The 22,251-nt window shown below is 44.8% G+C and overlaps 1 protein-coding gene across 1 annotated transcript in view; it reads left to right on the top strand.

Annotated features, from left to right (window-relative positions):
• Nucleotides 1-22,251, top strand: part of ELOVL5 (ELOVL fatty acid elongase 5) — a 66,197-nt gene that overhangs the window by 19,168 nt on the left and 24,778 nt on the right. Inside the window, exon 2 of the mRNA XM_043449412.1 lies at nt 20,535-20,600. Coding sequence (XP_043305347.1) covers nt 20,543-20,600 — 58 coding nt within the window. The 5' untranslated portion in view covers nt 20,535-20,542. The remainder of the gene's footprint in view (nt 1-20,534; nt 20,601-22,251) is intronic.

Below are 22,251 nucleotides of genomic sequence, written 5' to 3' on the forward strand. Positions count from 1 at the left end.
GTGGTGTGGCTGGGAGAGGTGGATGTGTGTGAGGTGCTGCGGGGGATGCATCAGCACACTTAGAGATGGTGCTGTTGCCCAGGTGCACCGCGCTCACCCCCTGTATCCTTCCACGCCTCCTTGCATGCTGTGCTTCAGCCTCAAACAGCCATCCACATTTGGCCTCTTAGGTCTTTGACTTGTTAACCGTTAATAACCTGGCCCCATGCCACCTGTATGAAGTCTGCCCCCATTCCGCTGAGAATCAATTCATTTAACATTTATGGAGTGTTCACATGTTTCAGAATGCTTTAAATCATTGCTGTCAGCTTTCTGGTGAAGGTGGAATCATAGCCCATGTGACCGCTTCATCCTTCTCAGGGCGTGGCAGCCCCCTTTCCCCTTTGCTCTTGGATCGAGTCCTTCCTTTGGCATGAAGAGAGGTGAAGCGTTAGTCACTCAGTTGTGTCCAACTCTTTGCAACCCCATGGTCTGTCCATGGAATTTTCCAGGCAAGAATACTGGAGTATTCTTGCCATATCCCTTCTCCCGGGGATCTTCCCGACTCAGGGATCGAACCCGGGTCTCCTGCATTGCAGGCAGATTCTTTACCATCTGAGCTACCAGGGAAGCCCTTTTCCCAAATCCCTTGGCCTGACCACTCCCACTGCTCTTTTAAGGATGGGCCCCAGCTCCACTCCTCCGGGGAGGTCTCCCTGGGTGCCCCAGCCCCAGATCTCTCCCTCCCCCACTCTGTGTTCGCCCCTTTGGTGCTGCTTTTCTTTTACCAGGTTCCTTGTGGTCTTAATTTTCTACATGCATGTGATTCCAGATAGACTGGACAGTTGGAGATTCCTCCCAGTCCACTCCAACAAGAAGAGTGTATGTAAACGGTTGGAACGGTTGGGACGCTTGTGCATCCACAGCGGGCTCCTATCCTCAGTTCCCGTGGTAGATAAGATGTGGGCACTGGAATAGATAAGGTTTGACACTTGGATGTAAGTATCATGTGCCTGGTTTGTGACACAGTAATGGCTATCTTAACCTAGAATTTGTTCTGAAGAGTAATACCCAAATGATTCTCCAGTGCTGTAGTTTTTCTCCATACATGGTTTTGTTCTTGGACAGGACCCTAAACCCCTGAGGTTGGTCAGGAGTAAACAGAGTGTGGTGCACACGGCATCCTGAAGGACCAGCTGGGCACCAACCTTCCTGACAGAAATCAACCTGCTGCTGGGATCTTTACCTTGGAAACTGGGCCTGGGGGCAGAACAGAGTCAGGAGACCTGGCAACCTTTAGCACAGTGCCTTTCTACCTTTTTCAAGAGAGTGAGGTTATTAGTGTCCAAAAAATAGTCCTTGGCCTCAGGTTAATCTGTACTTCCAGCCTTTGAGGGAGAGTGCTTATTTATGCAATGTCCCCACGGGCCATCTCTGCTGTTTGCACATCTCTGAAAGTTCTTCTGTGTCAAACCTCAAGCTATTTCTACTGTTTCTTGATCCTCTTTGTAGATGGAAACATGCTGATCTGATGATAGAGCATTCCTCAGCTTTTTCTGTTGGTCTAAGACTAGATCATTATCCCAAACGCATTGCTGTAGGTGTCTTTATTTTTTATATCTTTTACCTGTATATCCTTGTTCTAATAGACTGGACAGTTGTGGATTCTAAAAAAATGTATATTTTTCATTACATCAGTTGATGTAATATCTAGAGATAGATCTGTAACTGATTATATGTTCCGTTGTTGTTGTTTGTCGTCCTCCAGTCACTAAGTCAGGCTTCCCTTTTAGCTCAGTCAGTAAAGAATCTGCCTGCAATGCAGGAGACCTGGGTTCAGTTCCTGGGTCAGGAAGATCCCCTGGAGAGGGAAATGGAAACCCACTCCAGTATTCTTGTCTGGAGAATCCCGTGGATGCAGGAGCCTGGCAGGTTACAGTCTGTGGGATTACAAGAGTCGGACATGACTAAGCAACTAAGCATACACAGTCATTAAGTTTTGTCCAGTTCTTTGCATCCCCATGAACTGCAGCACTCCAGGCTTCCCTGTCCTTCACTATCTCCCGGAGTTTGCTCAGATTCATGTCCATTGAGTCGGTGATGCCATCCGACCATCTCATCCTCTGTCGCCCCCCTCTCCTGTTGCCCTCAACCTTTCCCAGCATCAGAGTCTTTTCCATTGAGTCAGCTCTTTACATCAGGTGGCCAAAGTATTGGAGCTTCAGCATCAGTCCTTCCAATGAACACCCAGGACTGATCTCCTTTAGGATGGACTGGTTGGCTCTCCTTGCAGTCCAAGGGACTCTCAAGAGTCTTCTCCAACACCACAGTTCAAAAGCATCAATTCTTCGTTGCTCAGCCTTCTTTATGGTCCAGCTCACATCTGTACCTGACTCCTGGAAAAATATTTTAAAGAAATTTGAGGATTCATTACTCATCTTGGCTCTAGAAACTGACCAGGGCTGCACATGGTAGACACATTTCACATTCCATATCATTTTATCCCGCAGGGGACTCAAACCAGAAGTTTCCATGTGAGATTTTTTTTCAGTCATAGACTCACTGAAATTACGTTATCACCTTTATTTGCTCTTCTATCATTTCTAAGCAGACTTGCTACATGAGATTTAATAGGACCGCACTGATGCTGCGTGCGGACGCCAAACTTCTTTCTGGTTCATTTGAATGGGGAAGAAAAACAAAATGAAGTGTGTCGTAACCATGGGCCCAGGGACATTCTGCTTTGCACACGTCTGTCTTGGTAGTTAGGATGCCTTGGGCATAAATCATTCCTTACAAAACCTTAGTTTGTTAACTTAGAACCCAGCAGTGTGTTACACATATTTGTAGGTGGCTTTGGGATGCGTTTTTGTATTTTCCTGGCAAAGTTAAACTTAGTCTGATTTTAGTTTGAGAAGTAGTTAAGAGCTTAGTTTGTATCCTCTGAAGCAAGTACAGGCTCTGTCATCGTGTATAGTACCTTCCAGGGTGTGAGCCTCCATTCCGTCCTCTGTAAAATGGGCAAAAAACCCTTTACAAGGTTACGAAAGATTTGAAATAAGTGGTGCATGTCAGGGTGCCTGGAGTGACACTTAAACACACTGAGTGTTCAGTGATAGTTACTATTCTCATGGTCATCATTGTGTTCTTTATATTTAATGATCTTATCACCCTGATGGCAGGGATTCTCTAAAGGAAGAACATCACGATTTTTGTAACAAAATCCTCTTAACTCATTAGTGAGGCATTGCAGCCTGTGATGATCCAAGGTTTGTTTGATCCTGGAACGAATCAGGCCAGAGTTAACGCTGTTTCATCCTGTTAGACCTGGGATGGCTTATCCCAGTGCCCGCCTGACATTTTGTGGATTGAGGCTTTCTTTCACTGGGGCTTCCTTTCCCCCAAGGGTGTCCCACTTGTCGTCAGGAGGATTTTTATGATGCAGGTGACAGTTGGTTGATTCTCAATTGAAGCTTTGGGTTCAACTTTTTTTTGTGGGTATGGTGAGAGGACTCCTTGGGGCTTCTCATTTGTATCCTGTGAAATGCATGGGCACTTTCTCTCTGAGCAAGTCAAACTGTTTTTCTGACTGCAGTGCCTCCACATGGGATTCGAAAAAAAAAAAGCTGTTTTATGATGCTTTTTACTGACAATAATACTAATGACATAAACTGAATTTGGCTGGCGTGGCTACTAATGAGCAAACAGTGGCCTGTCCTCTCCAGGATGTTATGTACATAGTTAAAAACCACTTGGAAGCATCATCTTACTTAAAGTTCTTAAACACAGAAAACACTTAGCTTTTTAAAAGCTAGTTTTATGAGCCTCTGTTACTAGAACTGGGTTTACCGGTGTTTTGTGGGGGTCCTTTGTGACTGGGTTTGTAGATTCTGTTTTTTAAGAAACAGCCCATGTTCCTAGGCAAAATAGATACTTAAACACTTGGTGTGTACTTTTTTAAATGCAAGATCACTATTGTGTGTGTAAGATGCATGCTTCTCTGGTTTAAAAATTGTTAGCTAGACTAAATTCCTGGGCTTAGGGGAGGATCTTTGTGGAATGCAGACAGTTCCATTTACTAATAACCTGTGCGAGTTAGTAGTCGTGCCCAACTCTTAGCAACCCCATGGACTGCAGCCCACCAGGCTCCTCTGTCCATGGGATTTTCCAGGCAAGAATACTGGAGTGGGTTGCCATTTCCTTCTCCAGGGAATCTTCCCAACCCAGGGATCGAACCTGGGTCCCTTGCATTGCAGGCAGATTCTTTACCAACTGAGCTACCCGGGAAGCCCAGAAAAACTTTAAGTGACCAATTAAATACCAGTTTATATTCACAAATCAATCTTTCAGAAAATAGATGATACACAGAATTTATTATTCATTTTTCTTTTATAACCATTAGCCAGAAATGACTACATACATATATTTGATATTTATTCAGCTATTGGGCTTTCTGTATGATTTATATTTTTAATAACATAGAACATGTTGTATCAGACTGGAAAAAAACACCTCTTTTTCCTTCATAACATTACCCAGTCCTGGCCAGGATGCAGTTTTATAGACTACTCACAAATTCCCTGCAGGTGGGAACATTAATAGGTGAAAATGTTTTGGAAAGAAATTTTGCAAGATATATTATATGAAGACTCTTTGACATAATTGGCCAACTTCTGGGAATCTCATTCAAGAAAATAATACACAATTAAAGTTTTATGTGCAAAGATGTTCATCACAACCTTAATTAAGAATGCTAAAGATTTGGAAACAGACTAAATGATTAATAACAGAATAATGAAGACATTTATGTAAATATTACTTACTCCAAAGCTCAGATTAGGTTTATGAAGAAAGTAATTGCTGCAGTGTTGAAATGCAAGATTATACAAGTATATGCTTTGTTTAAGCACATAAAAAACTGAAATATATTTCATTTCTATATTTATTATATAGTGTTAGTATCAGTTTAGTCGATCAGTCATGTCCAACTCTTTGCGACCCCATGGATCACAGCACACCAGGCTTCCCTGTCCATCACCAGCTCCCAGAGCTTAGTCAAACTCATGTCCATCAAGTCGGTAATGCCATCCAACTATCTCATCCTCTGTCATCCCCTTCTCATCCCGCCTTCAATCTTTCCCAGCATCAGGGTCTTTTCAAATGAGTCAGTTCTTCGCATCAGGTGGCCAGAGTATTGGAGTTTCAGCTTCAGCATCAGTCCTTCCAATGAATATTCAGGACTGATTTGCTTTAGGATGGACTGGTTGGGTCTCCTTGCAGTCCAAGAGACTCTCAAGAGTCTTCTCCAACACCATAGCTCTGTGCTAAATGCTACACACTAACCATTTCATCCAATTAGGTATTATTTTTACTTCCATTTAAAGGGAATACTTCAGGTGAGCCGATTGAGGCTTTCAGAGGTTGACTTGCCTAAGATCACTGTTTGTAAACAGCAGAAAGAGGATCATAGGTTTTGCCACACTCTCAGAGACTTTTTCTTTCTACTTTAAAATGAACCCCTTCCCCTCCCCCCCAAAAAAAGCCCTCTTCTATTTTTTCAAGTTTCTGTAATAAACATCCCTGTTTTATTTTTACTGTAACATAGGAACTAGAGTGAGTGGTTAAGAGAACAGGCTCTGGAGTCAGTCTGCCTGCTATGGACATGACCTTGCCCCAGTGTACTCCCCTGTGAGAAGGGGATGTGGAAAGGGCTGGTGGAGGTCAAGTGAGGCCATCCTAGTACAATTATAGCAGAACGACTGGCACATAGTAAGGACTGCTAGCTGCCATTAGCATCATCATACTGCTCTTCAGAGAAAAGGGCTTGAAAATAAGAAAAATCATTTTAAAGGTGGGCTGGGCTGTCCTAAGTGGCTTTCAGATTCTTTTGGAGAGATGGGATGGGGGAGTAACTTTGGAAAACTTTTTTCATAGCCGTCATTAGCACACCATTTAGTGGAGTGAAATAGCAATTTGCTAAATATTTCAACCTCCCTGAAGTGTGTAATTTATGTTAGAGCGTAGCTGGCTTGGTGTTTTCTTAGCAAGAGCACAAATCCCTAAACACATGTGTGGCTTAGGTCCTAGCTTATTTAACCTTGAGCTTCTTATACTTAACATGACAGACTCAGTGCCCAGTTCATCTCACAGATTTTTCCCTATAAGAGAACATGTCGTTATAGAGAACATTCACTAGTTTGCACTCCGTAACTCTCAATGCACGGCCTGCCTCCTGACTCAGCAGGCACGATGGGTCTGTGATGAATAAAATTAGTAGCTGGCAGTACATTTCTAACATCCTCAGAACTTTCCCTATCTCCCTTCTCCCCTCCCCATGACGCTATGCTCCCTGACTCATTGACTGTCGTGCCTGTGGGTTGCAGAGTCAGAACGCGTGGGTTTCCTCCTCTCCCTCACCTCACTTTCCCGACATCTCTCCTATGGCCCCTGCCTGATTCCCCCCCCTGCTGTGGCCTCACAGTGCCCTCCATCTCCTGCGTGGACAGTCTTAACAGCCTTGATAATTACCCTCTTTCCAGCCTTCCACCCGCCCCCAGTGTAAAAGCAAACACTAGCGCTCTTATAGGTTTTCACTTTCCTCTCTCCTCCTCCCATCCCATTTCCCACTGGCAAGCCTCACACGTGCCCCTGTGACCCACCGGTCCCTGCGTAGACTCTGCACATCCTTTGTCAGGGCCTCTCCTCCAGTTTGTTCGTTACCACTTCTGTCTCCCTGGTGAGACTCTGACTTCTCTGGAGGCGGCTCTACTGTCCTATGATCCGTGTCCCAGTGCCTCCCACAATGCTGGGAATGTCTGTTTGGTGATCATAAAGACAGCTGCCACGTGTGTCTTGACAGCTTGGAGTTGAATTGAGGTGCCCATGCATTGCCCCCAAGTGTCTCATAAAATCTCACAAGAATCCTGTGGGATGCAGGCATTATTACACATGTTATGGATCAAGAAACTGAAGTCTGTACAACTTACCGAAGATCGCACTGTACTGTGAAAGTGTCAGAACCTGGAAGGTAGTAACTCACATGAGAAACATTACACGAGATTATTTTCTTGTAGGAATAGTTGGCACTTCATTATGAGTTCAGTATTAGTTTAGGGCTCAGCTGGAGATCTGTCAGCCATTTACAGCGAGGGTTCCTAATTTGGGAATTGAGGGTTCCTAGAATGTGGGAGACTGTCAGTTTTACCCAAACTGTCTGTCATCTGGGGATAGAGAGAAGGTCACCTTTTCCTTATTTTTTTTTAACTTTTGCTTTAAATTTTTACAATTGGGGTGGAATCCCCAAAAGGTCTAGAGCTACAAATATCACAATTTCTATGGAAAATAGAATACAGAAAATAGAATTTTCCAAAGGCCAGTTGACTAGTTTATAAATTAGCATCAGGAACACAGGGCTTCCCAGCGTGGCACAGTGGTAAAGAATCCGCCTGCCTATTCAGAGGACGTAAAAGACAGACTGATCCCTGGATTGGGAAGATCCCCTGGAGAAGGAAATGGCAACCCACTTCAGTTTTCTTGCCTGGAAAGTTCCATGAACAGTGGAGCCTGGCAGGCTACAGTCCATGGGGTCTCAGAGAGCTGGACACAACTGAGGATGCACGCAAGAACAGCAACTATCTGGAACGCAGCCCTTTTGTAAAGTAGAGATTATGTGTTTTGATAACTTGAGGGAGTGAATGAATGAAAATGATTCACTTTAGAGGCTAGGTTTTTTAAAAGTAGCAATTTTCTTTAGACTCTGTAAACAGCCATTCCCTTTATCTCTTAAAACCACCTCTTTGTTATTATAGACTGAATGTTTGTATGTCTCCCTTCCACCCCCGCCCTCCCTTCCATGGTTCATATGTTGAAATCCTAGCTCTCAGTCTGATGATCTTTGGAGGTGAGGCCTTTGGGAAGGTTTCAGTGAACCTTGACCTTGGTCTTGCCAGCCCCTCAAACTGTGAGAATTAAAAGGTCTGTTGTTTAAACCACCTGTCTATAGTATTTTTGTTATAGCAGTCTGAGCTGATCAAGACACACTCCCTTCCCTTCTCCAACCTGAGGGCATATATTAAATTGTTCATGTATATGAAGATCATCATTGGAGAAAGCCATAATACATTTACATGTCACTGCTTCTGTAGCCCTATTAATTTTCTTCAAGTGCATTTATTTGGTTCTTTCTAGGAACATGTGATAATCTTCCCAGATCAAAGTAGGATATCATGTATTCTTTTATATCTGTCCTCCCGCCCCCCCCAGTTAAATGTCTTGTCTTGGAACATTTTTGTTTTTAAATGAGCTAAGAATGTTGAATCCCAGCTGGACAATAGCTTGATTTCTGATCAAAGGACCACATTGCCTATCTCTGCCTTTACTGTGATTCCTTAAACACATTTGATGCCCACGAAAGGCCTGTTGCTAAATAGTAATGTGTGCCATTTTACTGCCTAAATTCTTTTCTTGAAATTTCCTGATTGAGCTCTCCTGGAAAGATGTCTTGCAAGTTCTATACGTAAGTATGTTTTTCTCCTCCTTAACTGTGTCCTTCATTTTCACTTTCAGACCTGTTAGTGCCTCTCTTTCCATGTTCTGGCTGTAGGTGGGCACCTAATTGACTTCATGCTAATTCAATCACTGGCTTCTGAATCTTCATTTTTACAGCAAAATGGCTTTTATGACAGCTTGGAGTTGAATGCTGTTACTTGGGGAGAATTGAAATGAAGGGAAAATCTTGTTCTCAGCCAGTCGGAATATTCAGTTACACTCATGTGACTTGCTGAAATACTTGGAGTTCCACTAAAATGGAATCACCTTAGGGCCTCATTCTCTGTATTTCACCTTTAATGGTCGTCAAGGGGGTTTTAAACACAGTGGCACAGTCGTTGAAAGTAGCACTTGGTGGAAAGGAGAAAAGCTTTGCTCAAAAGAGATCTAATCTTGCTGGAGAATTTCCAGAGAGGGTTACAAAAGTCCCCACAGCCCTTGCTGGCCAGTGTCTCTGCTCCGGGCAGCTGTGGGCGTTGAAGCCTCCTTCCCATCCAGGGGCACCAGGGCCCCCTGCAGAACACGACTTGCCACCTACACTGCAACACACCCAGGGAACTGGAATCCCAGAATGGTAGAACTCCTCCACTTTATAAAAGTGCTTCTTCACCTCTGTGTTTTTCATTGGATTGACAAGAAAATGGCCCCAAAGACAGTTTTAAGAAAGAAGTTTTTATTTTTCATGATGGAATAAGCTTTTTATCAAAAAACATCTAGAATGTGACAGCTCAAAACTATTGCTACCTAAAGTTTTCTATGTTCTGTGTAGGAGAATAGAAAGTGGCACAGAAATAACGGAGGACATGAAGTTCTTATTTAAAACCAGACAAGCATAATAGATTTACAGATGTATCCCAGTTATCTGTGCCTGCTCATCCATGGTTCTGTTAGATGGGATGGGGCGTTCAGAATTCTGACTCTGGAACCCTTCAGGATCACAGAATGCCCCCGAATAATCAAAGCTTTGATTTTATTCGGGAAGATTTTATTTGGTATGCTTAATGATTTTCTTACTCTCTGAAAACAAGCCTGTGTGAGAGGTATGGTCCCTTGAAGTTAGTCAAAACATTAGACTGGGGACTTCCCTGGCAGTCCAGTAGTTAAGACTCCATGCATCCACGGCAGGGGGCATAGGTTCAATCCCTGGTCAGGGAAGGAAGATCCCATATGCCTAGAGGCACTGCCCCAAAAAAATTAAAACATTAAACTGCTCAAAGAGTACTCCCATCACCCGAGTAGTTTGGGTAAATCATATTGGAAAGCTAAATTAGACAGATATGAAAATTAAAATAGTGGGAACTCCAACATTTAGGTGAAAGGTTAAGTTTTCATAAATGAGGTCATAGTTCACACTGTTCCCTTCTGGCAGAAACTCTTAGGATGCCAGAAAGTCACAACTCTGTGTCAGTAGGAGGTGCGAGGGAGGTGTTTGAATTTTTTAAAACGTTGGTTGCTTACTGTTGTTTATTGGGGTTTTTTTTTCCCTCACTTTTGTGGATCTTTTTTAAAAAATGTAATTAGTTATTTTGAGGTAATTTCAGGTTGATAAGCAGTTATAAGAAATAACACACAGATCCTAGATCCCAAGTACCCTTTACTTAATTTCTCCTCCCTGGTAACATGATGCAGAACTGTAGTTTGGTACCACAACCTATTGCTGACATTGTTAGAGAAAAGTAGAATGTTTCCATCTGTCCATGTTGCCCTTTTATAGCCACATCACCTTCTTTCTTGCCTTCACTCCATCTCTAACCCTTGGCAACCACTTATCTCTTTTCCATCTCTGTAATTTTGTCATTTTGAAATGTTGTATAAGGGTGTTGGCTTTTTTCCACTCACATTAACTTTCTGGGGATTCATCTGGGTTGTTACATGTATCAGAAATGTGTTCTTTTTGTTGCTGAGAAGTATTCAGTGTTGAGGATGTACCCAGGGTTTGTTAATTACCTTTTGAGGACCACCTTGGGTGTTTCTGATTTGGTGCTGTTATAGATAAAGCTGCTCTGAGCATTCATGTACAGGCTTTTGTGGGAGCGTCAGGCTTTTCTCTGTTATAAATGCCCAGGAGCTTCATTTTATAACAACATACTGCTTAATTGTGTGCCTGTCCCATAATTTAGCAAATTTCTTTTAGATGGATATTTAAAGCCCCCCCCCCATTTTTCTGCTGCTGATATCACTGATGACAATCATATAAGTAAATCCTAATGCACTTCTGCTGTTATTTTATTAGTATAAGGATTTCTACAAGTGAGCTTGAGAATGCAGAATTTTACGGCTTTTTTAAAAAGTATCTCTGGTTTTTTTAATGTTTATTTTTAATTTTAAGTGCATCTAATTCCAGAGCATTTTCATTACCTCAAAAACCCCAACAGGGGCAATTATTTCCCATCCTCCCCTCCCCAGCCCCTGGCAACCACTAATGTACTTTGTGTCTGTATGGATTTGCCGATTCTGGACATTGCCTACAAAATGGAATCGTATAACATGTGACCTTTTGTGTCCGACTTGTGTAATTTAGCATGATGTTTTCAAGGTTCATCTGTGCTGCAGCATGTATCAATACTTCATTCCGTTTTACGGCTGAAAAACATACAATACTGCCTTTTGTTTATTCATCAGTTGGTGGAAATTGGGGTTTCACCTTTTGGGGGAGGCTATGATAAATATCGCTGCTGTGAATATTTGTGTGCAGGGTTTTATGTGGACATCTGTCTTCATTTCTTCTGCACTTATACCTAGGAATAGAATTACTGGGTCATATGGTAGCTCTGTGTTTCACTTTTTAAGGACCTACCAAGCTATTTTCCACAGCAGATGTACGATTTGACAGTCCCAAATGATGTATGAGTGTTCCAGTTTCTCCATGTCCTCACCAACAATTGTGTTTATGATCACAGCATTCTGGTGGGTATTATGTGGATCTTTTTAAAGGTGAAAGGGCCAGAGCTATTGGGATGGTACTACCTTGCTGATAGGTGGGCCCCTGACCTACCACGTAGGGAGATCCCTTGGGCATTGCTAATACAGGACTTCCCAGTGGTGTCAGCAGGCTCTCTCTGGGCTGTATAGAGAAAGAGGAGACTGTGGCCCTGCCTACACCTCATGCCAGAGCACCTGACTTGGTTGCATATCTGCAAGGGCCCAGGAGGCTGGATGGGGTGAGCGGTTGCCCACTCATCCTCTGTGGACCCAATTGCAAAATCTCAGGCTGAAAATTTTCCTTGCTGGCTTTTATCATAACAACAATTGTTTGACTTTTTTGTGGGGGAAAAAGTCTGTCTTGGATCCTGTGAGATTAAAGGCTAGAAAGGCTTGTGGTTTTCATTTTCATTGGTTACATTTCAAAATTCATTGCAGATCACAAGCTGTCAAAATGATAGCTTTTAAAAAGTACTTTAAAAAAAAAATCAGCCGTGTGGTGGTTTGCAGAGAGCACAAGATTCATACAGAGTAGAGTAACCAACTCTTATCCTAAGTGCCTTTTTTTTTCCCCCTCATATTGAGTCCCAGGAAACCAAGTTCCAATAAACCAGGACACTTGGCCGCTTTAAGTCATATAAACCTGCAAATAACTAAATAGATCTGTTTGTTGCTTGGCCAGGTTACTCAAAGTCTCTGAACTTTAATTTCCTCATGTAGAAAATGGGGATAAGTCTCCACTGAGTCTTTGAAAATCTGGGTGTGTAATAGATAATAAATGTTAGATCCCTTGTCTGTCAAGCTTCAGACTAGCAATGAAAGTTTTATACTCTTTTCATAACCAGATTCTATGCTTTAGAGTATACAAGCCTTTTCATTTCCTTCCCAGTTCTAGTTAAATCAAGGTGTGTGAGTGTGTTTTAGGGCCAAGTTTCTAATCAGTGCCTCAGTTGAGTGTGGTAACCAGAAGGAAAATCAGCAAGGGAAAGGGGAGTTGGCTTTGAATCACCCCCTGTAACCCCCACTGACCTGTTCGTTTACTCTATTGCTAAGTAACAGGTTACTGCAGAATGCAGCAGCTTAAAACAGCAGACATTTATTATCCCACGCAGTCTCTGAGGGTCAGGAGGCCCCGAGAAGCTGAGCTGGCTGGTTCTGGCTCAGGCTCTGTGATGAGTTGGCTGTGGGGCCGCAGTCACCGGCAGGCCCAGTCCAGAGGGTCCGCTTCCTTACTTACGAGGCGGTCATTGGCAGAGGCCTCGGTTTCTTTGTGCATGCCCCCCGCCCTGAGTAGAATGGCTCACGACAGGGCAGCTGGCGTCCCCTGGAGCAGCTAGTCATCTTAGACACACACTGACCACGATGCCGGTCACAGTGGCTCTTATAACCTCATCCCAGAAGGGACACCCCATCCCTTTTGCTGTGTTCCGCTGGTCACGCGGAACCTGGTCCAGTGCAGGGGAGGATCGCTGGGGACCATCTTAGGGGCTGCCTTCCGCAGATGCCAAGTTCACGTGAAGACATCTCAGTCCTCTAATCCAGGAAATGAAACCGATCGGAAGTGTCTCAGTATAGGACTGACAGTAACAGAGTCTGAGCCTGCCACTTGGCCAGGGTCCAGATTCTTCCCATTGTCCACCTTGCGTCCTTCCAGGCAGGACGTCTAGTTGGCTGTGGGCAGGTATGTGCCATGAATTCTGGCATTGGAAGCCACTCGGTGGCACCTTTGTATTACCCAGATCAGTGTGACCAGGCACGTGGTTACTGAATCCATCCTGTGCCAAGAACAGCTGCTGGGGGTCACAGGGAGCATGGCAGATGCTCCCTGGCTGAGCTTTGCAGACCTGGCCGCCATTCACACCTGTCAGCCTGGGAAGTGCTGGTTACGGGCTTCCCTGGAGGCTCAGTGGTAAAGAATCTGCCTGCCAGTGCAGGAGAGTTGGGTTCAATCCCTGGATCAGGATGATCCCCTGGAGGAGGAAATGACAACCCACTCCAGTATTCTTGCCTGGGAAATCCCATGGACAAAGGAGCCTGATGGGCTACAGTCCATGGGGTCGCAGACAGTCGAACGTGACTTAGCAACGGAACAACAGCAACAACCAGCTACTACTGGGGAGTATTCTTTATAACAGCATTCCAGAGTGGACACGGATTTTATACTACTTAATACGTGCTGACTATATGGTATATATGCTATGTGATACTATGTTTTAAAAATATAACTGATCTCTAACTTAATGGGCTTAGAGATGACCTCCCCACCCCATCCCCTGCTCCCGCTGGTAGAGCTAGAACAAACAGGGAGTTGTAACTTAATTTGTAAGAATCAAAAACATTTTGTCCTTGACTAGTGTCCTAGTCTAGACTGTCATTGTGATACATAATATGGATACTGCTGCAGATTTCATTAGTGTCCAAAAGCCCAGTTTATATACACAGAAGTGGTTCCCAGAGAAGGTTACTCATCAAAATTACCTAAGGAACTTCAAAAAAAAAAAAAATTTCTCAGTCCCTTGACTGCTAAATCATTTTCTAGAAGTGGGTCCCTGAAAATTTTGTTTTTTAAAGCTTCTGGGTGATTCTGAGATGTGGGTTTGTTCATTCATGTTTTCAGCCAGGAATTAGCAGTTTGTCAGGCATAGCTCCAGGCTCTGAAGATACAAAGGAGAAGGCCAGAGGTTCTGCCCTTGAAGAGCTTGGAGTTTAATGGGGATTGTGAACAAATGAGCACATAATTACAGTGTGACTGACAGTCACAGCACTTTAAACATAAGCCTGTAATTTTATCACTGATTAAGATAGTGAAAGTAATGATGGGTATTTGAAAATGATGCCAAGGTGAATTGCCACCATTTTCCTACTGACTTCCCAAGTAGGTCTTATATCTTAGTCGCTCAGTTGTGTCTGACTCTTTGCAACCCCATGGACTAGCCCTCTAGGCTCCTCTGTCCATGGAATTCTCCAGGCAAGAATACTAGAGTGGGTTGCTATTCCCTTCTCCAGGGGATCTTCCCAGCCTAGGGATCAAACCCAGGTCTCTTGCATTGGCAGGCAGATTCTTTATCGTCTGAGCCACCAGAAATTTCTAGGGTCTCTTATCCAAGCATCATGGGTGAATACACTGCTTACCACTTTGTTTCAGGAGGGCAGAGCGATGTCCATCTCTGCCGTTTTCCTAGCAAGCGTACACTGCCTGGCACACAGTAGGTGCTTGTTAAACATTTGTTAACTTAGTGAGTCAGCTGCCTTTCCAATGACTGGTGATATGAAGGGGAGTCGTTCTCTGCATCACTGCGAGCACAGAAATAAAACCAGTCACCGGACGACCTGATCCCGACACTTGACCTTTTGCCTTGTCTCCCCGCAGCCTTGTGCAGATTGACGAGTTTCTGTTTTCTAAGCTCTTTGGGGGAGCAGAGCTCTCCATCCATCCACAGCAGCCCGGTCTGCATCCACAGGCAAGGGGCTTTCTGTGTCTAGATTTGCTTTGTCTTCTTCGAAATGACAGTGTGCTTCAACCCAAGCCAGATGTCACCTGTCTTATTCTCCTGATTTCAAATGAAAATTAAGTCATCCAAGAGTAATTTTCTACAGTGAACCCTTCTCCAGATGCTTGTGGGGTAAGTGGGTTGGTGTGTGGGGTCTTTAGTAGGAGAAGAACTTGGATGATATGTTGTATTCTTTAGCTGCGAACAAGAATACCCCAGAAGCTACCAGAGGCCAAGGGGAAGTCATTTGACATCTAACCTGGGCCTTGGAAAGAGCATAAACAGAACGGGGAGGAAGGACCACAGATGATTCATTTAAGAACAGAGCCACTGGGTGATCCTCCACCGCTTTAAAAGAATGGAATGTCCTTCTCTGGCAGTGGTTAGAATAGTGCTTTTCAGTTAACTGGTGGCCAGTCAAGGAGCTGGAGACAATGGAGGGGGCTTCCCTTTTAACCTAATTTTTTTTAATTAAAAAAAAAAGTTTTTATATTTATTTACTTATGTGACTTAGATGGGTCTTAGTTGCCGCAGTCGGGATTTTTCCTTGCAGGCTTCTCTAGCTGCCCCGTGGCATGTGGGATTTTAGTTCCCTGACCAGGAATCAAACCCGTGGCCCTGGCATTGGAAGGCAGATTCTTAACCACTGGACCACCGGGGAAGTCCCTAACCTGTCTGATTTTTGTATAAGGGAATACTTGAGTGTGGCAGCACTTAGTTTCCCCTCGATTGTCCATTACACCAGAACGAGGGCCTCAGCCTTCAACCACGGTGCTGACCTGCAGCCGGAATTGGCGGTGCCCCAGCTTTGCAGCGACTTGTCTGAAGCCCAGACAGAGCCATGTCCTTTCTGACGTGTACAGTCAGAGAAAACGATTCCATCAGAGCATTAACAGGAGTTGGGCATGCCCTTAGAACAAGGGTAAGAAAGTATGAGAAGTCTGTGGGAGAAGGAGAAAAGGCATAGATTCCGGAGTTGTCAGAGTGAGGAGGCCACTGTTGATGTGGCAGACAATTTCTTCCAAGCCAAGATGTAATCTGGAGTTAACATCTATTTAAGTGCTGGCTTTGTGAAGGGATTCTGTCATCAACTTGCTTGCCTATCTGGAAGTACTTGGATGTTTTTCCCCCAGAGGGTCTTTAGGATAGCTTTATATTTGAACATTTCTGAGCAGGTGTGGTTAGCTTCCTCCTCTCACTCCTAAGCTGATTTTCTCCAGCTGAGAAAAACCTTTGGAAATTCAAGAAACAGTGTTGTAACTACCAAATTAAAGCACCATTTAATGTTCTGTGGTGTTGGCAGCGACCTGAACAGCATTCCCCTGCCTGCTTGACAGGAGTGGACTGTTAAGGGGGTGAATGGGTCAGAGAACAGAAAGTGGAGGGAGACTTCTCCTGACCCCTGGGAGCTGGAAGCTTGGCTTAGCTGGCTCATTTTTAGCCCGACCGTGAGATTCTAAATGAGTAAACAAATAGAACAGGGCATGATGAGGAAGTTAACAGTAGTTAAGTGTTTGCTGTAAACACACTTTTAAACCGGGAGCAGTGTGACTTGACTGATTTTTACAGGAAAGGGGGCTTTCAAAGCAGACTGCTACCTCTGCCTTGGCAGCAAGAGAAACCAAGCCTTGACCCTGAAAATAAATCTTCACTGCTAAGCTTTAGTGTCAGCAAGAAGCCTAGCTGTGAGTTTATGAAAATTAACCTCCTTTACTATAGTAATTTTTAAAAAATCTTGGTAACTTTTAAAGCAGATTTGCCTTAAGATCATGGTACTTTTCATGTGCTCAGCAGCTTTCTCGCTTTCTCCTGCTCCAGGTATAAATGGCCAAGATGATTAGCATTTGCATTCTACCTGAAACTCATAACTTCATCTCGAGAATTGTGATGGAAGCAGCTCTCTTTAACCCAGCCACCTTCCCTTGTGACCACCCTCTCCGCCTGTTTGCTTGCAGTTTGTTGTCCCTCTCCAGGGCCAAGTGGGAAGGGAGAGGCGGGACTGGTTTGCTGGGAAACTTGTTGTAGTATCTTATTTCAAGCCTCCAGCAAATTCTGTGTGATTCTAGATCATAGTGAAAAAAGAATGCTTGTTCAGCCTCATGCAGGTGACTCACCTGGCATGTCTCCTGGGCACAGCTGACTCCTGGACAAATGGATTGTCCACAGGAACCCGGTTCTCTTTAGGGGGTTCAGGTTTTGGCCTTTTGTACTCTGCTGTCTATTCCAGGTTTTTTAATATTCTGAGCTCTGGCAGTTTCGACACATCTCTTGAAGTTAGGCCCTTATTAAGGCTAACCTCAATCCTGAAATACTTAGCAGGTGTGCCAGGAATTTGCCCGGGGTCACAGAACTAATCCTTGATTTAGGTGAGGGTGCAATGAACTCTCGCATCCTCTTTTTAATACAGAGTAATTCCTAGCCCTAGTTAGTAATTTCTTTTCTTAGTGAGACACATACAGTGAGACACAATTGTAATACAGCCACATGGTTACCAGAAACACTAGAATTTGATAGTGGGGGGTGACGTTCAACAGACAGTGTCTTTTGGAAAATGTGCGTAAGAGGGATTCTTCAAAATCTGTTCTAATGTACCCGCCTCTGTTTCGACCCTTAGTGTGTTTTCCTTGTCCTCGTTTTGTGTGTGTGGCCCTTGACCTGGTGAAGAACTTGGGGATACTGTCGTGGTTAGATTTTTTTTTTTTTCTTTAATGGATCCGACCCCTCCCCATCATGACCTGTGGTTCTGGAAGCCCCCGTAGGTTGGGTGGGTGCCAGAGACTCCTGGTTAAAGAGGGTGGGGAGGTGATGCTTGGCCCGGTGTCAGCATGGCCAGCCTCCTGGGAGGGCTGGCATCCCCTTTTCCCGTCTCAGTGTGGGGAACCAGTCACATCAAAGAATGGCTTATTCTTTGCTGAGCTCGGGACCAGAGCTCCTCTCGCGTGGCCCAGTGCCTGGGCTTGGTCCCTGCCAGTACGATTGTCCAGAGCAGCTGGGTGCCTGCGTGGCCGAGCTCGCCCCGAGCCGCCAGTAGGATGACTCTGGTGGTGAAGTGACGTTCCTGGCCCACGGGTGGCTGAGAAGATGGGAATCTGCCGTGGGTAGGCGGGCCGCAGACCCGGCCATGCACTTGGACATTGTGCAAAGTGGGTCATGCCGTTCCCGTGATCCCCGATCACCAGGCAGCGTGTCAAGGGCTTGGCAGGGCCCCGCGCCTCTCCTCTTCTTTTAGAAAAGTACAAAAGAGTACAGCTCAGCCCACAGGCCGCTCAGCAAGTGCCCAGTTCACCCAGCGGGGCGGGCCACCCGGCGGGAGGAGTTCACTCGCTGGGACCTTTTGTCCTGCTCTGCAGTGGCTGGGCAGCTGGGGAGCTGGCTGCAGGGGGATGTGGGGACAGGCTATGAGCACAGCTAAGGTGCCGCCTCTCCGGCCAGCCTCTGGCCACGTGCTGCCCACGCCTTGGGGTTGATTTCTGTGAACCCTGGTGGGCGGGGGGGGGTGGGGGTGGGGACAGATGTCTCCCGGCCACTGCCCCCAGCCGGCCCTTGAACTGGAGTGCCCTTTCTCTTTGCTCTGTGGTTACCTTCTGCAAGTGGCAACTTCATTTTCCAAAGGAAATTTTTGCTCCACGATCCCATCCCCATTACTGTGCTTTCTTTTTTCATGCCAACATTTACTTTACGTATTTTACACGTGTGTGTTCCTGCCCCAGCCTGGAATTTTTGCCCCCAAGGGGCAATTATTATTTCCCACATGTGGCAGGTAGGAACATGGGAGGGACTTTCTGTGGTGTCTCAGCAGTAAAGAATCCTTCTGCCAGTGCAGGAGATGCAGGCTCAGTCTTTGGGTCAGGAAGATCCCCTGGAGGAGGAAATGGCAACCCACTCCAGTATTCTTGCCTGGAGAATTCCATGGACAGAGGAGCCTGGAGGGCGACAGTCTGTGGGGTTGCAAGAGAGTCAGACACAACTGAGCGACTAAACAGCAGCAGCTAGGAGGTTAAATAACTCCTGTGGTCCCAGGTCATGTTACTGGTAAGTGGAGAAAATGGGTTTCAAACCCAGGTTGTCTGATAAAGAGCCCACATGGAACCGCTTAACCCCCTGCCAGCCTGTCGTGCTTCTGTCTGGTTGTGTAACTGCTGAGGGGCAAAGGTGGCATGTCTAATTGTTGGCATTTCGGTGTGTGGGGAGCTGGTGGCTTCTTGGCTGAAGGGAGTCCGTGACCTCCGGAGTCAACCCCCAGGGAAGGACAGATGTTGGGACAGAACCCGAGTAGCTGTGGCTTTCAAGATGTCATTGATGGCTATGCCCATGCCTCTCACAGCCAGGCTGGGTTGATTCAGTTGTTGTAACTACTAGAATCCATTAGGTAATTCCAAACTAGTTAATCCATGAAATTAGACAAAGGATAAGACATAGGCTTCAGCGTGGCCAGCCAAGGGAGAGACGTTGCATTAAACTGCTAGTTGATGAAACCTATTTTGCCTTTGCCCTTGGAAGGAAAAATACTTGTGGTTATTTCTGTGATAGTAATGACCAAGACAGTTAAACATGTGCCTCCTGACTTTCATATAGAACATATAGTAAATAAATGGCACAGATGAAAAGATGCGTCGCTAACTTTGTAAATGTAAATCTCAAATGGGGGATAAGTAGGGAGCTCTAAAATCTTTGAGGATGGAGGTAGGTCTCTAACCACTGTTACGAGACAATCTCCAAGATGTCGTAATACTTGCAGTACTCAGTGTACGCGTTTTTCCAACTTTTTTCTTTTTGTGCTTACCTCCATAAGAATGTAGTTTACATCATACCCATAAATAAAGGTACAGTAACACTGAAGATTCATGGCAGTATTTACTCATTCTCCTTAAGGAGAGAGCACTCTGATTATTATGATTAGTTTGTTACTTTTAATGCAAAGTTGACTTGATCATGTATCAATTTTAATGGGTTGCAACCAACAATTACAGAAGCTCTGATTCAGCCTGTGTCATCTTTTGTGCATAGAGGAGAGAAACCTCCAGAAGTATACCTAAGAAATGGTACCAGTAAGCTCCTGCTAACAGTGGGTCTGAGGGATTGTGTTGGACCAGAATAATGAGATTTTTCTTACTGCCTCTTTTCATTTTAAATGTTTGCATTTTTTTGCTGTGGACATGAAGTATGTTAGGACAGTAATTAATAAAAACACCCGGCAGAGGAACCATTTTCTCCCCATGGTAGTCGTGTTTGCCATGATGGACTTTCCCCCTTCTGCCCGCTTTCTATCCGGTTCTGTCCTTCTCCCGTCTGAGACTTCAGCTTCACAGAGGGAATTTTTATGCAGCTGAGAAAAGAAGCACAGAAAACTGGCGCTTCACTTATTTAGAAAGTGAATTCACGGGATTGTGTCTTTCCTTTTGCTTTTCAAATGAGAACTTAGCACTTTGTGAGTTTTGTGAGTTTAAAAAAGAAGTTGTTTGAACATGAGGAACTTAATCTTGTCCAGAGTGTCTTCTCTGAAAAGAATTTGTTCATGTTTTATGGGGGGGAAAAAAAAAAAACTACAGAAAGCATTTTGAGTAGAGATTAATCAATGTCTCTTTTTCTTAATAGGTTTTAAAATGGAGCACTTCGATGCATCACTTAGCACCTATTTCCGGGCATGGCTCGGCCCCCGAGGTAAGGTGGTTTTGAGTCTTGCTCTCCCATCCTTCCTCCCACTCCTTGTTAGAGGCAACTTGTGAATATTGCATGAAGACAGTCTAGAAACCATGCGCACTTTCCAGTGATTAGATACCAGGGGCTTGGAGTTCTGAGGTCGTGAACAGGTGCAAGGTCCCCTGACAGCTGGGACAGAGACACAGGTGCTGGGACCCTCTGCTGACCTCAGTGGAGGTCGGATTATGTTGCAAGCTTACAGCCTGAGCATGCCACAGATTTCACCACTGTTGGCACAGGTTGCTCAGTTCTCGTGAGTCTCTAGCTGAATCCGGTTTTCAAAATGCACTGCGGCAATAGGGGTTTAAAACCCTTCCTGTTTTACAGTTCTGAGGGCTTTCTAACGTCTTTTTGTGATACGTCACGTCACTGGATAAGTATATGTGCCTGAGCTCACTTCTTACCCTCCTCATCTTTCATGGTCCTTTAGAACAAGTAAGTCAGCTCCAAATATTACACCTTCTTCTAATGTCATCTCTAACGTCTCACCTGTAAAGAGGGAACTTGGGAGGTTCACAGAAAAATTCATAGGAAAACTCCCAGAGGCTTTTAAACAGATAGAGTCTCCATTTTACTCATGGTTTTTAAAATACAAAGAAAACAATAAAAGGAACTTCTTAAGGCAGAGATGCAATAAGGCTTTTGCCATCTGTGATAATAGGAAGTGGAGAAAGTCTTAACAGGGTAACCTCTCTGAAGGGCAGTTTTGTTTTCTGTTGAAATTAAAATGCACATGCCGTTTGACTCAGCAGAGATATGTATAAAGAGGCTGCTTAGCGGCATTGCTTGTCAAAACTTGTTCCATAGGGGACAAGCTCAGTTACTGTGTGTGGGCCCTGGAAAAGAACAAGCCAGATCCAATCGTCTGTGCTCATGTTGGTATGATGCCTTCTTTCAGTGTTGTGGGATCAAAATTCCAATTTTAAATGGCTGAAACAGTAATAAAAATTATTAGCTTACATTGGAAGGACTGAAGCTGAAGCTCCAACACTTTGACCACCTGATACAAAGAGCCAACTCATTGGAAAAGACCCTGATGCTGGGAATGATTGAGGGCAGGAGGGGAAGGGGATGACAAGATGAGATGGTTGGATGACATCACGGACTCAGTGGACATGAGTTTGAGCTGTTGTAAGGACAGGGAAGCCTGGCACACTGCAGCCCATGGGGTCGCAGAGAGTCAGACACAACTTAGCAACCAAACAACAGCAAGAGCAACATTATGCGATCTGAGTTATTTTAGGGGCTCTATGATGTTACCCAAGGACCCTGTTCTTGTCATTTCCTGCCTTACATCCTCAGAGTGTCAGCAGCTCTGTGCTCAGGTCAGGTCCCCCAATCTCTTGTGGTTGCAGATTGGCTGCTGCAGCTTCAGGCTGCACCTCCAGAGGAGGAGGAAAAAGTCTGATCCTTTGCATGGTTTTAAGAACCAGAAGACTCTTCCCCAGAGCACTTCAAGCTCAGTGGCCACAGTGCTCCACATGCTCTTATCTGAACCAGTCCCCCAGGGGTGAGTTAGGGCTTCATGATTGACTAGCTCCCTAAGGATTTACCACCTGGGGTTGGGACCAGCCACCCAGGAAGTACTTGGATACTTTGTGACGTAGGAAAA

The sequence above is a fragment of the Cervus canadensis genome, chromosome 28, assembly GCF_019320065.1.
Source record: "Cervus canadensis isolate Bull #8, Minnesota chromosome 28, ASM1932006v1, whole genome shotgun sequence".
NCBI classification, from domain to species: domain Eukaryota; kingdom Metazoa; phylum Chordata; class Mammalia; order Artiodactyla; family Cervidae; genus Cervus; species Cervus canadensis.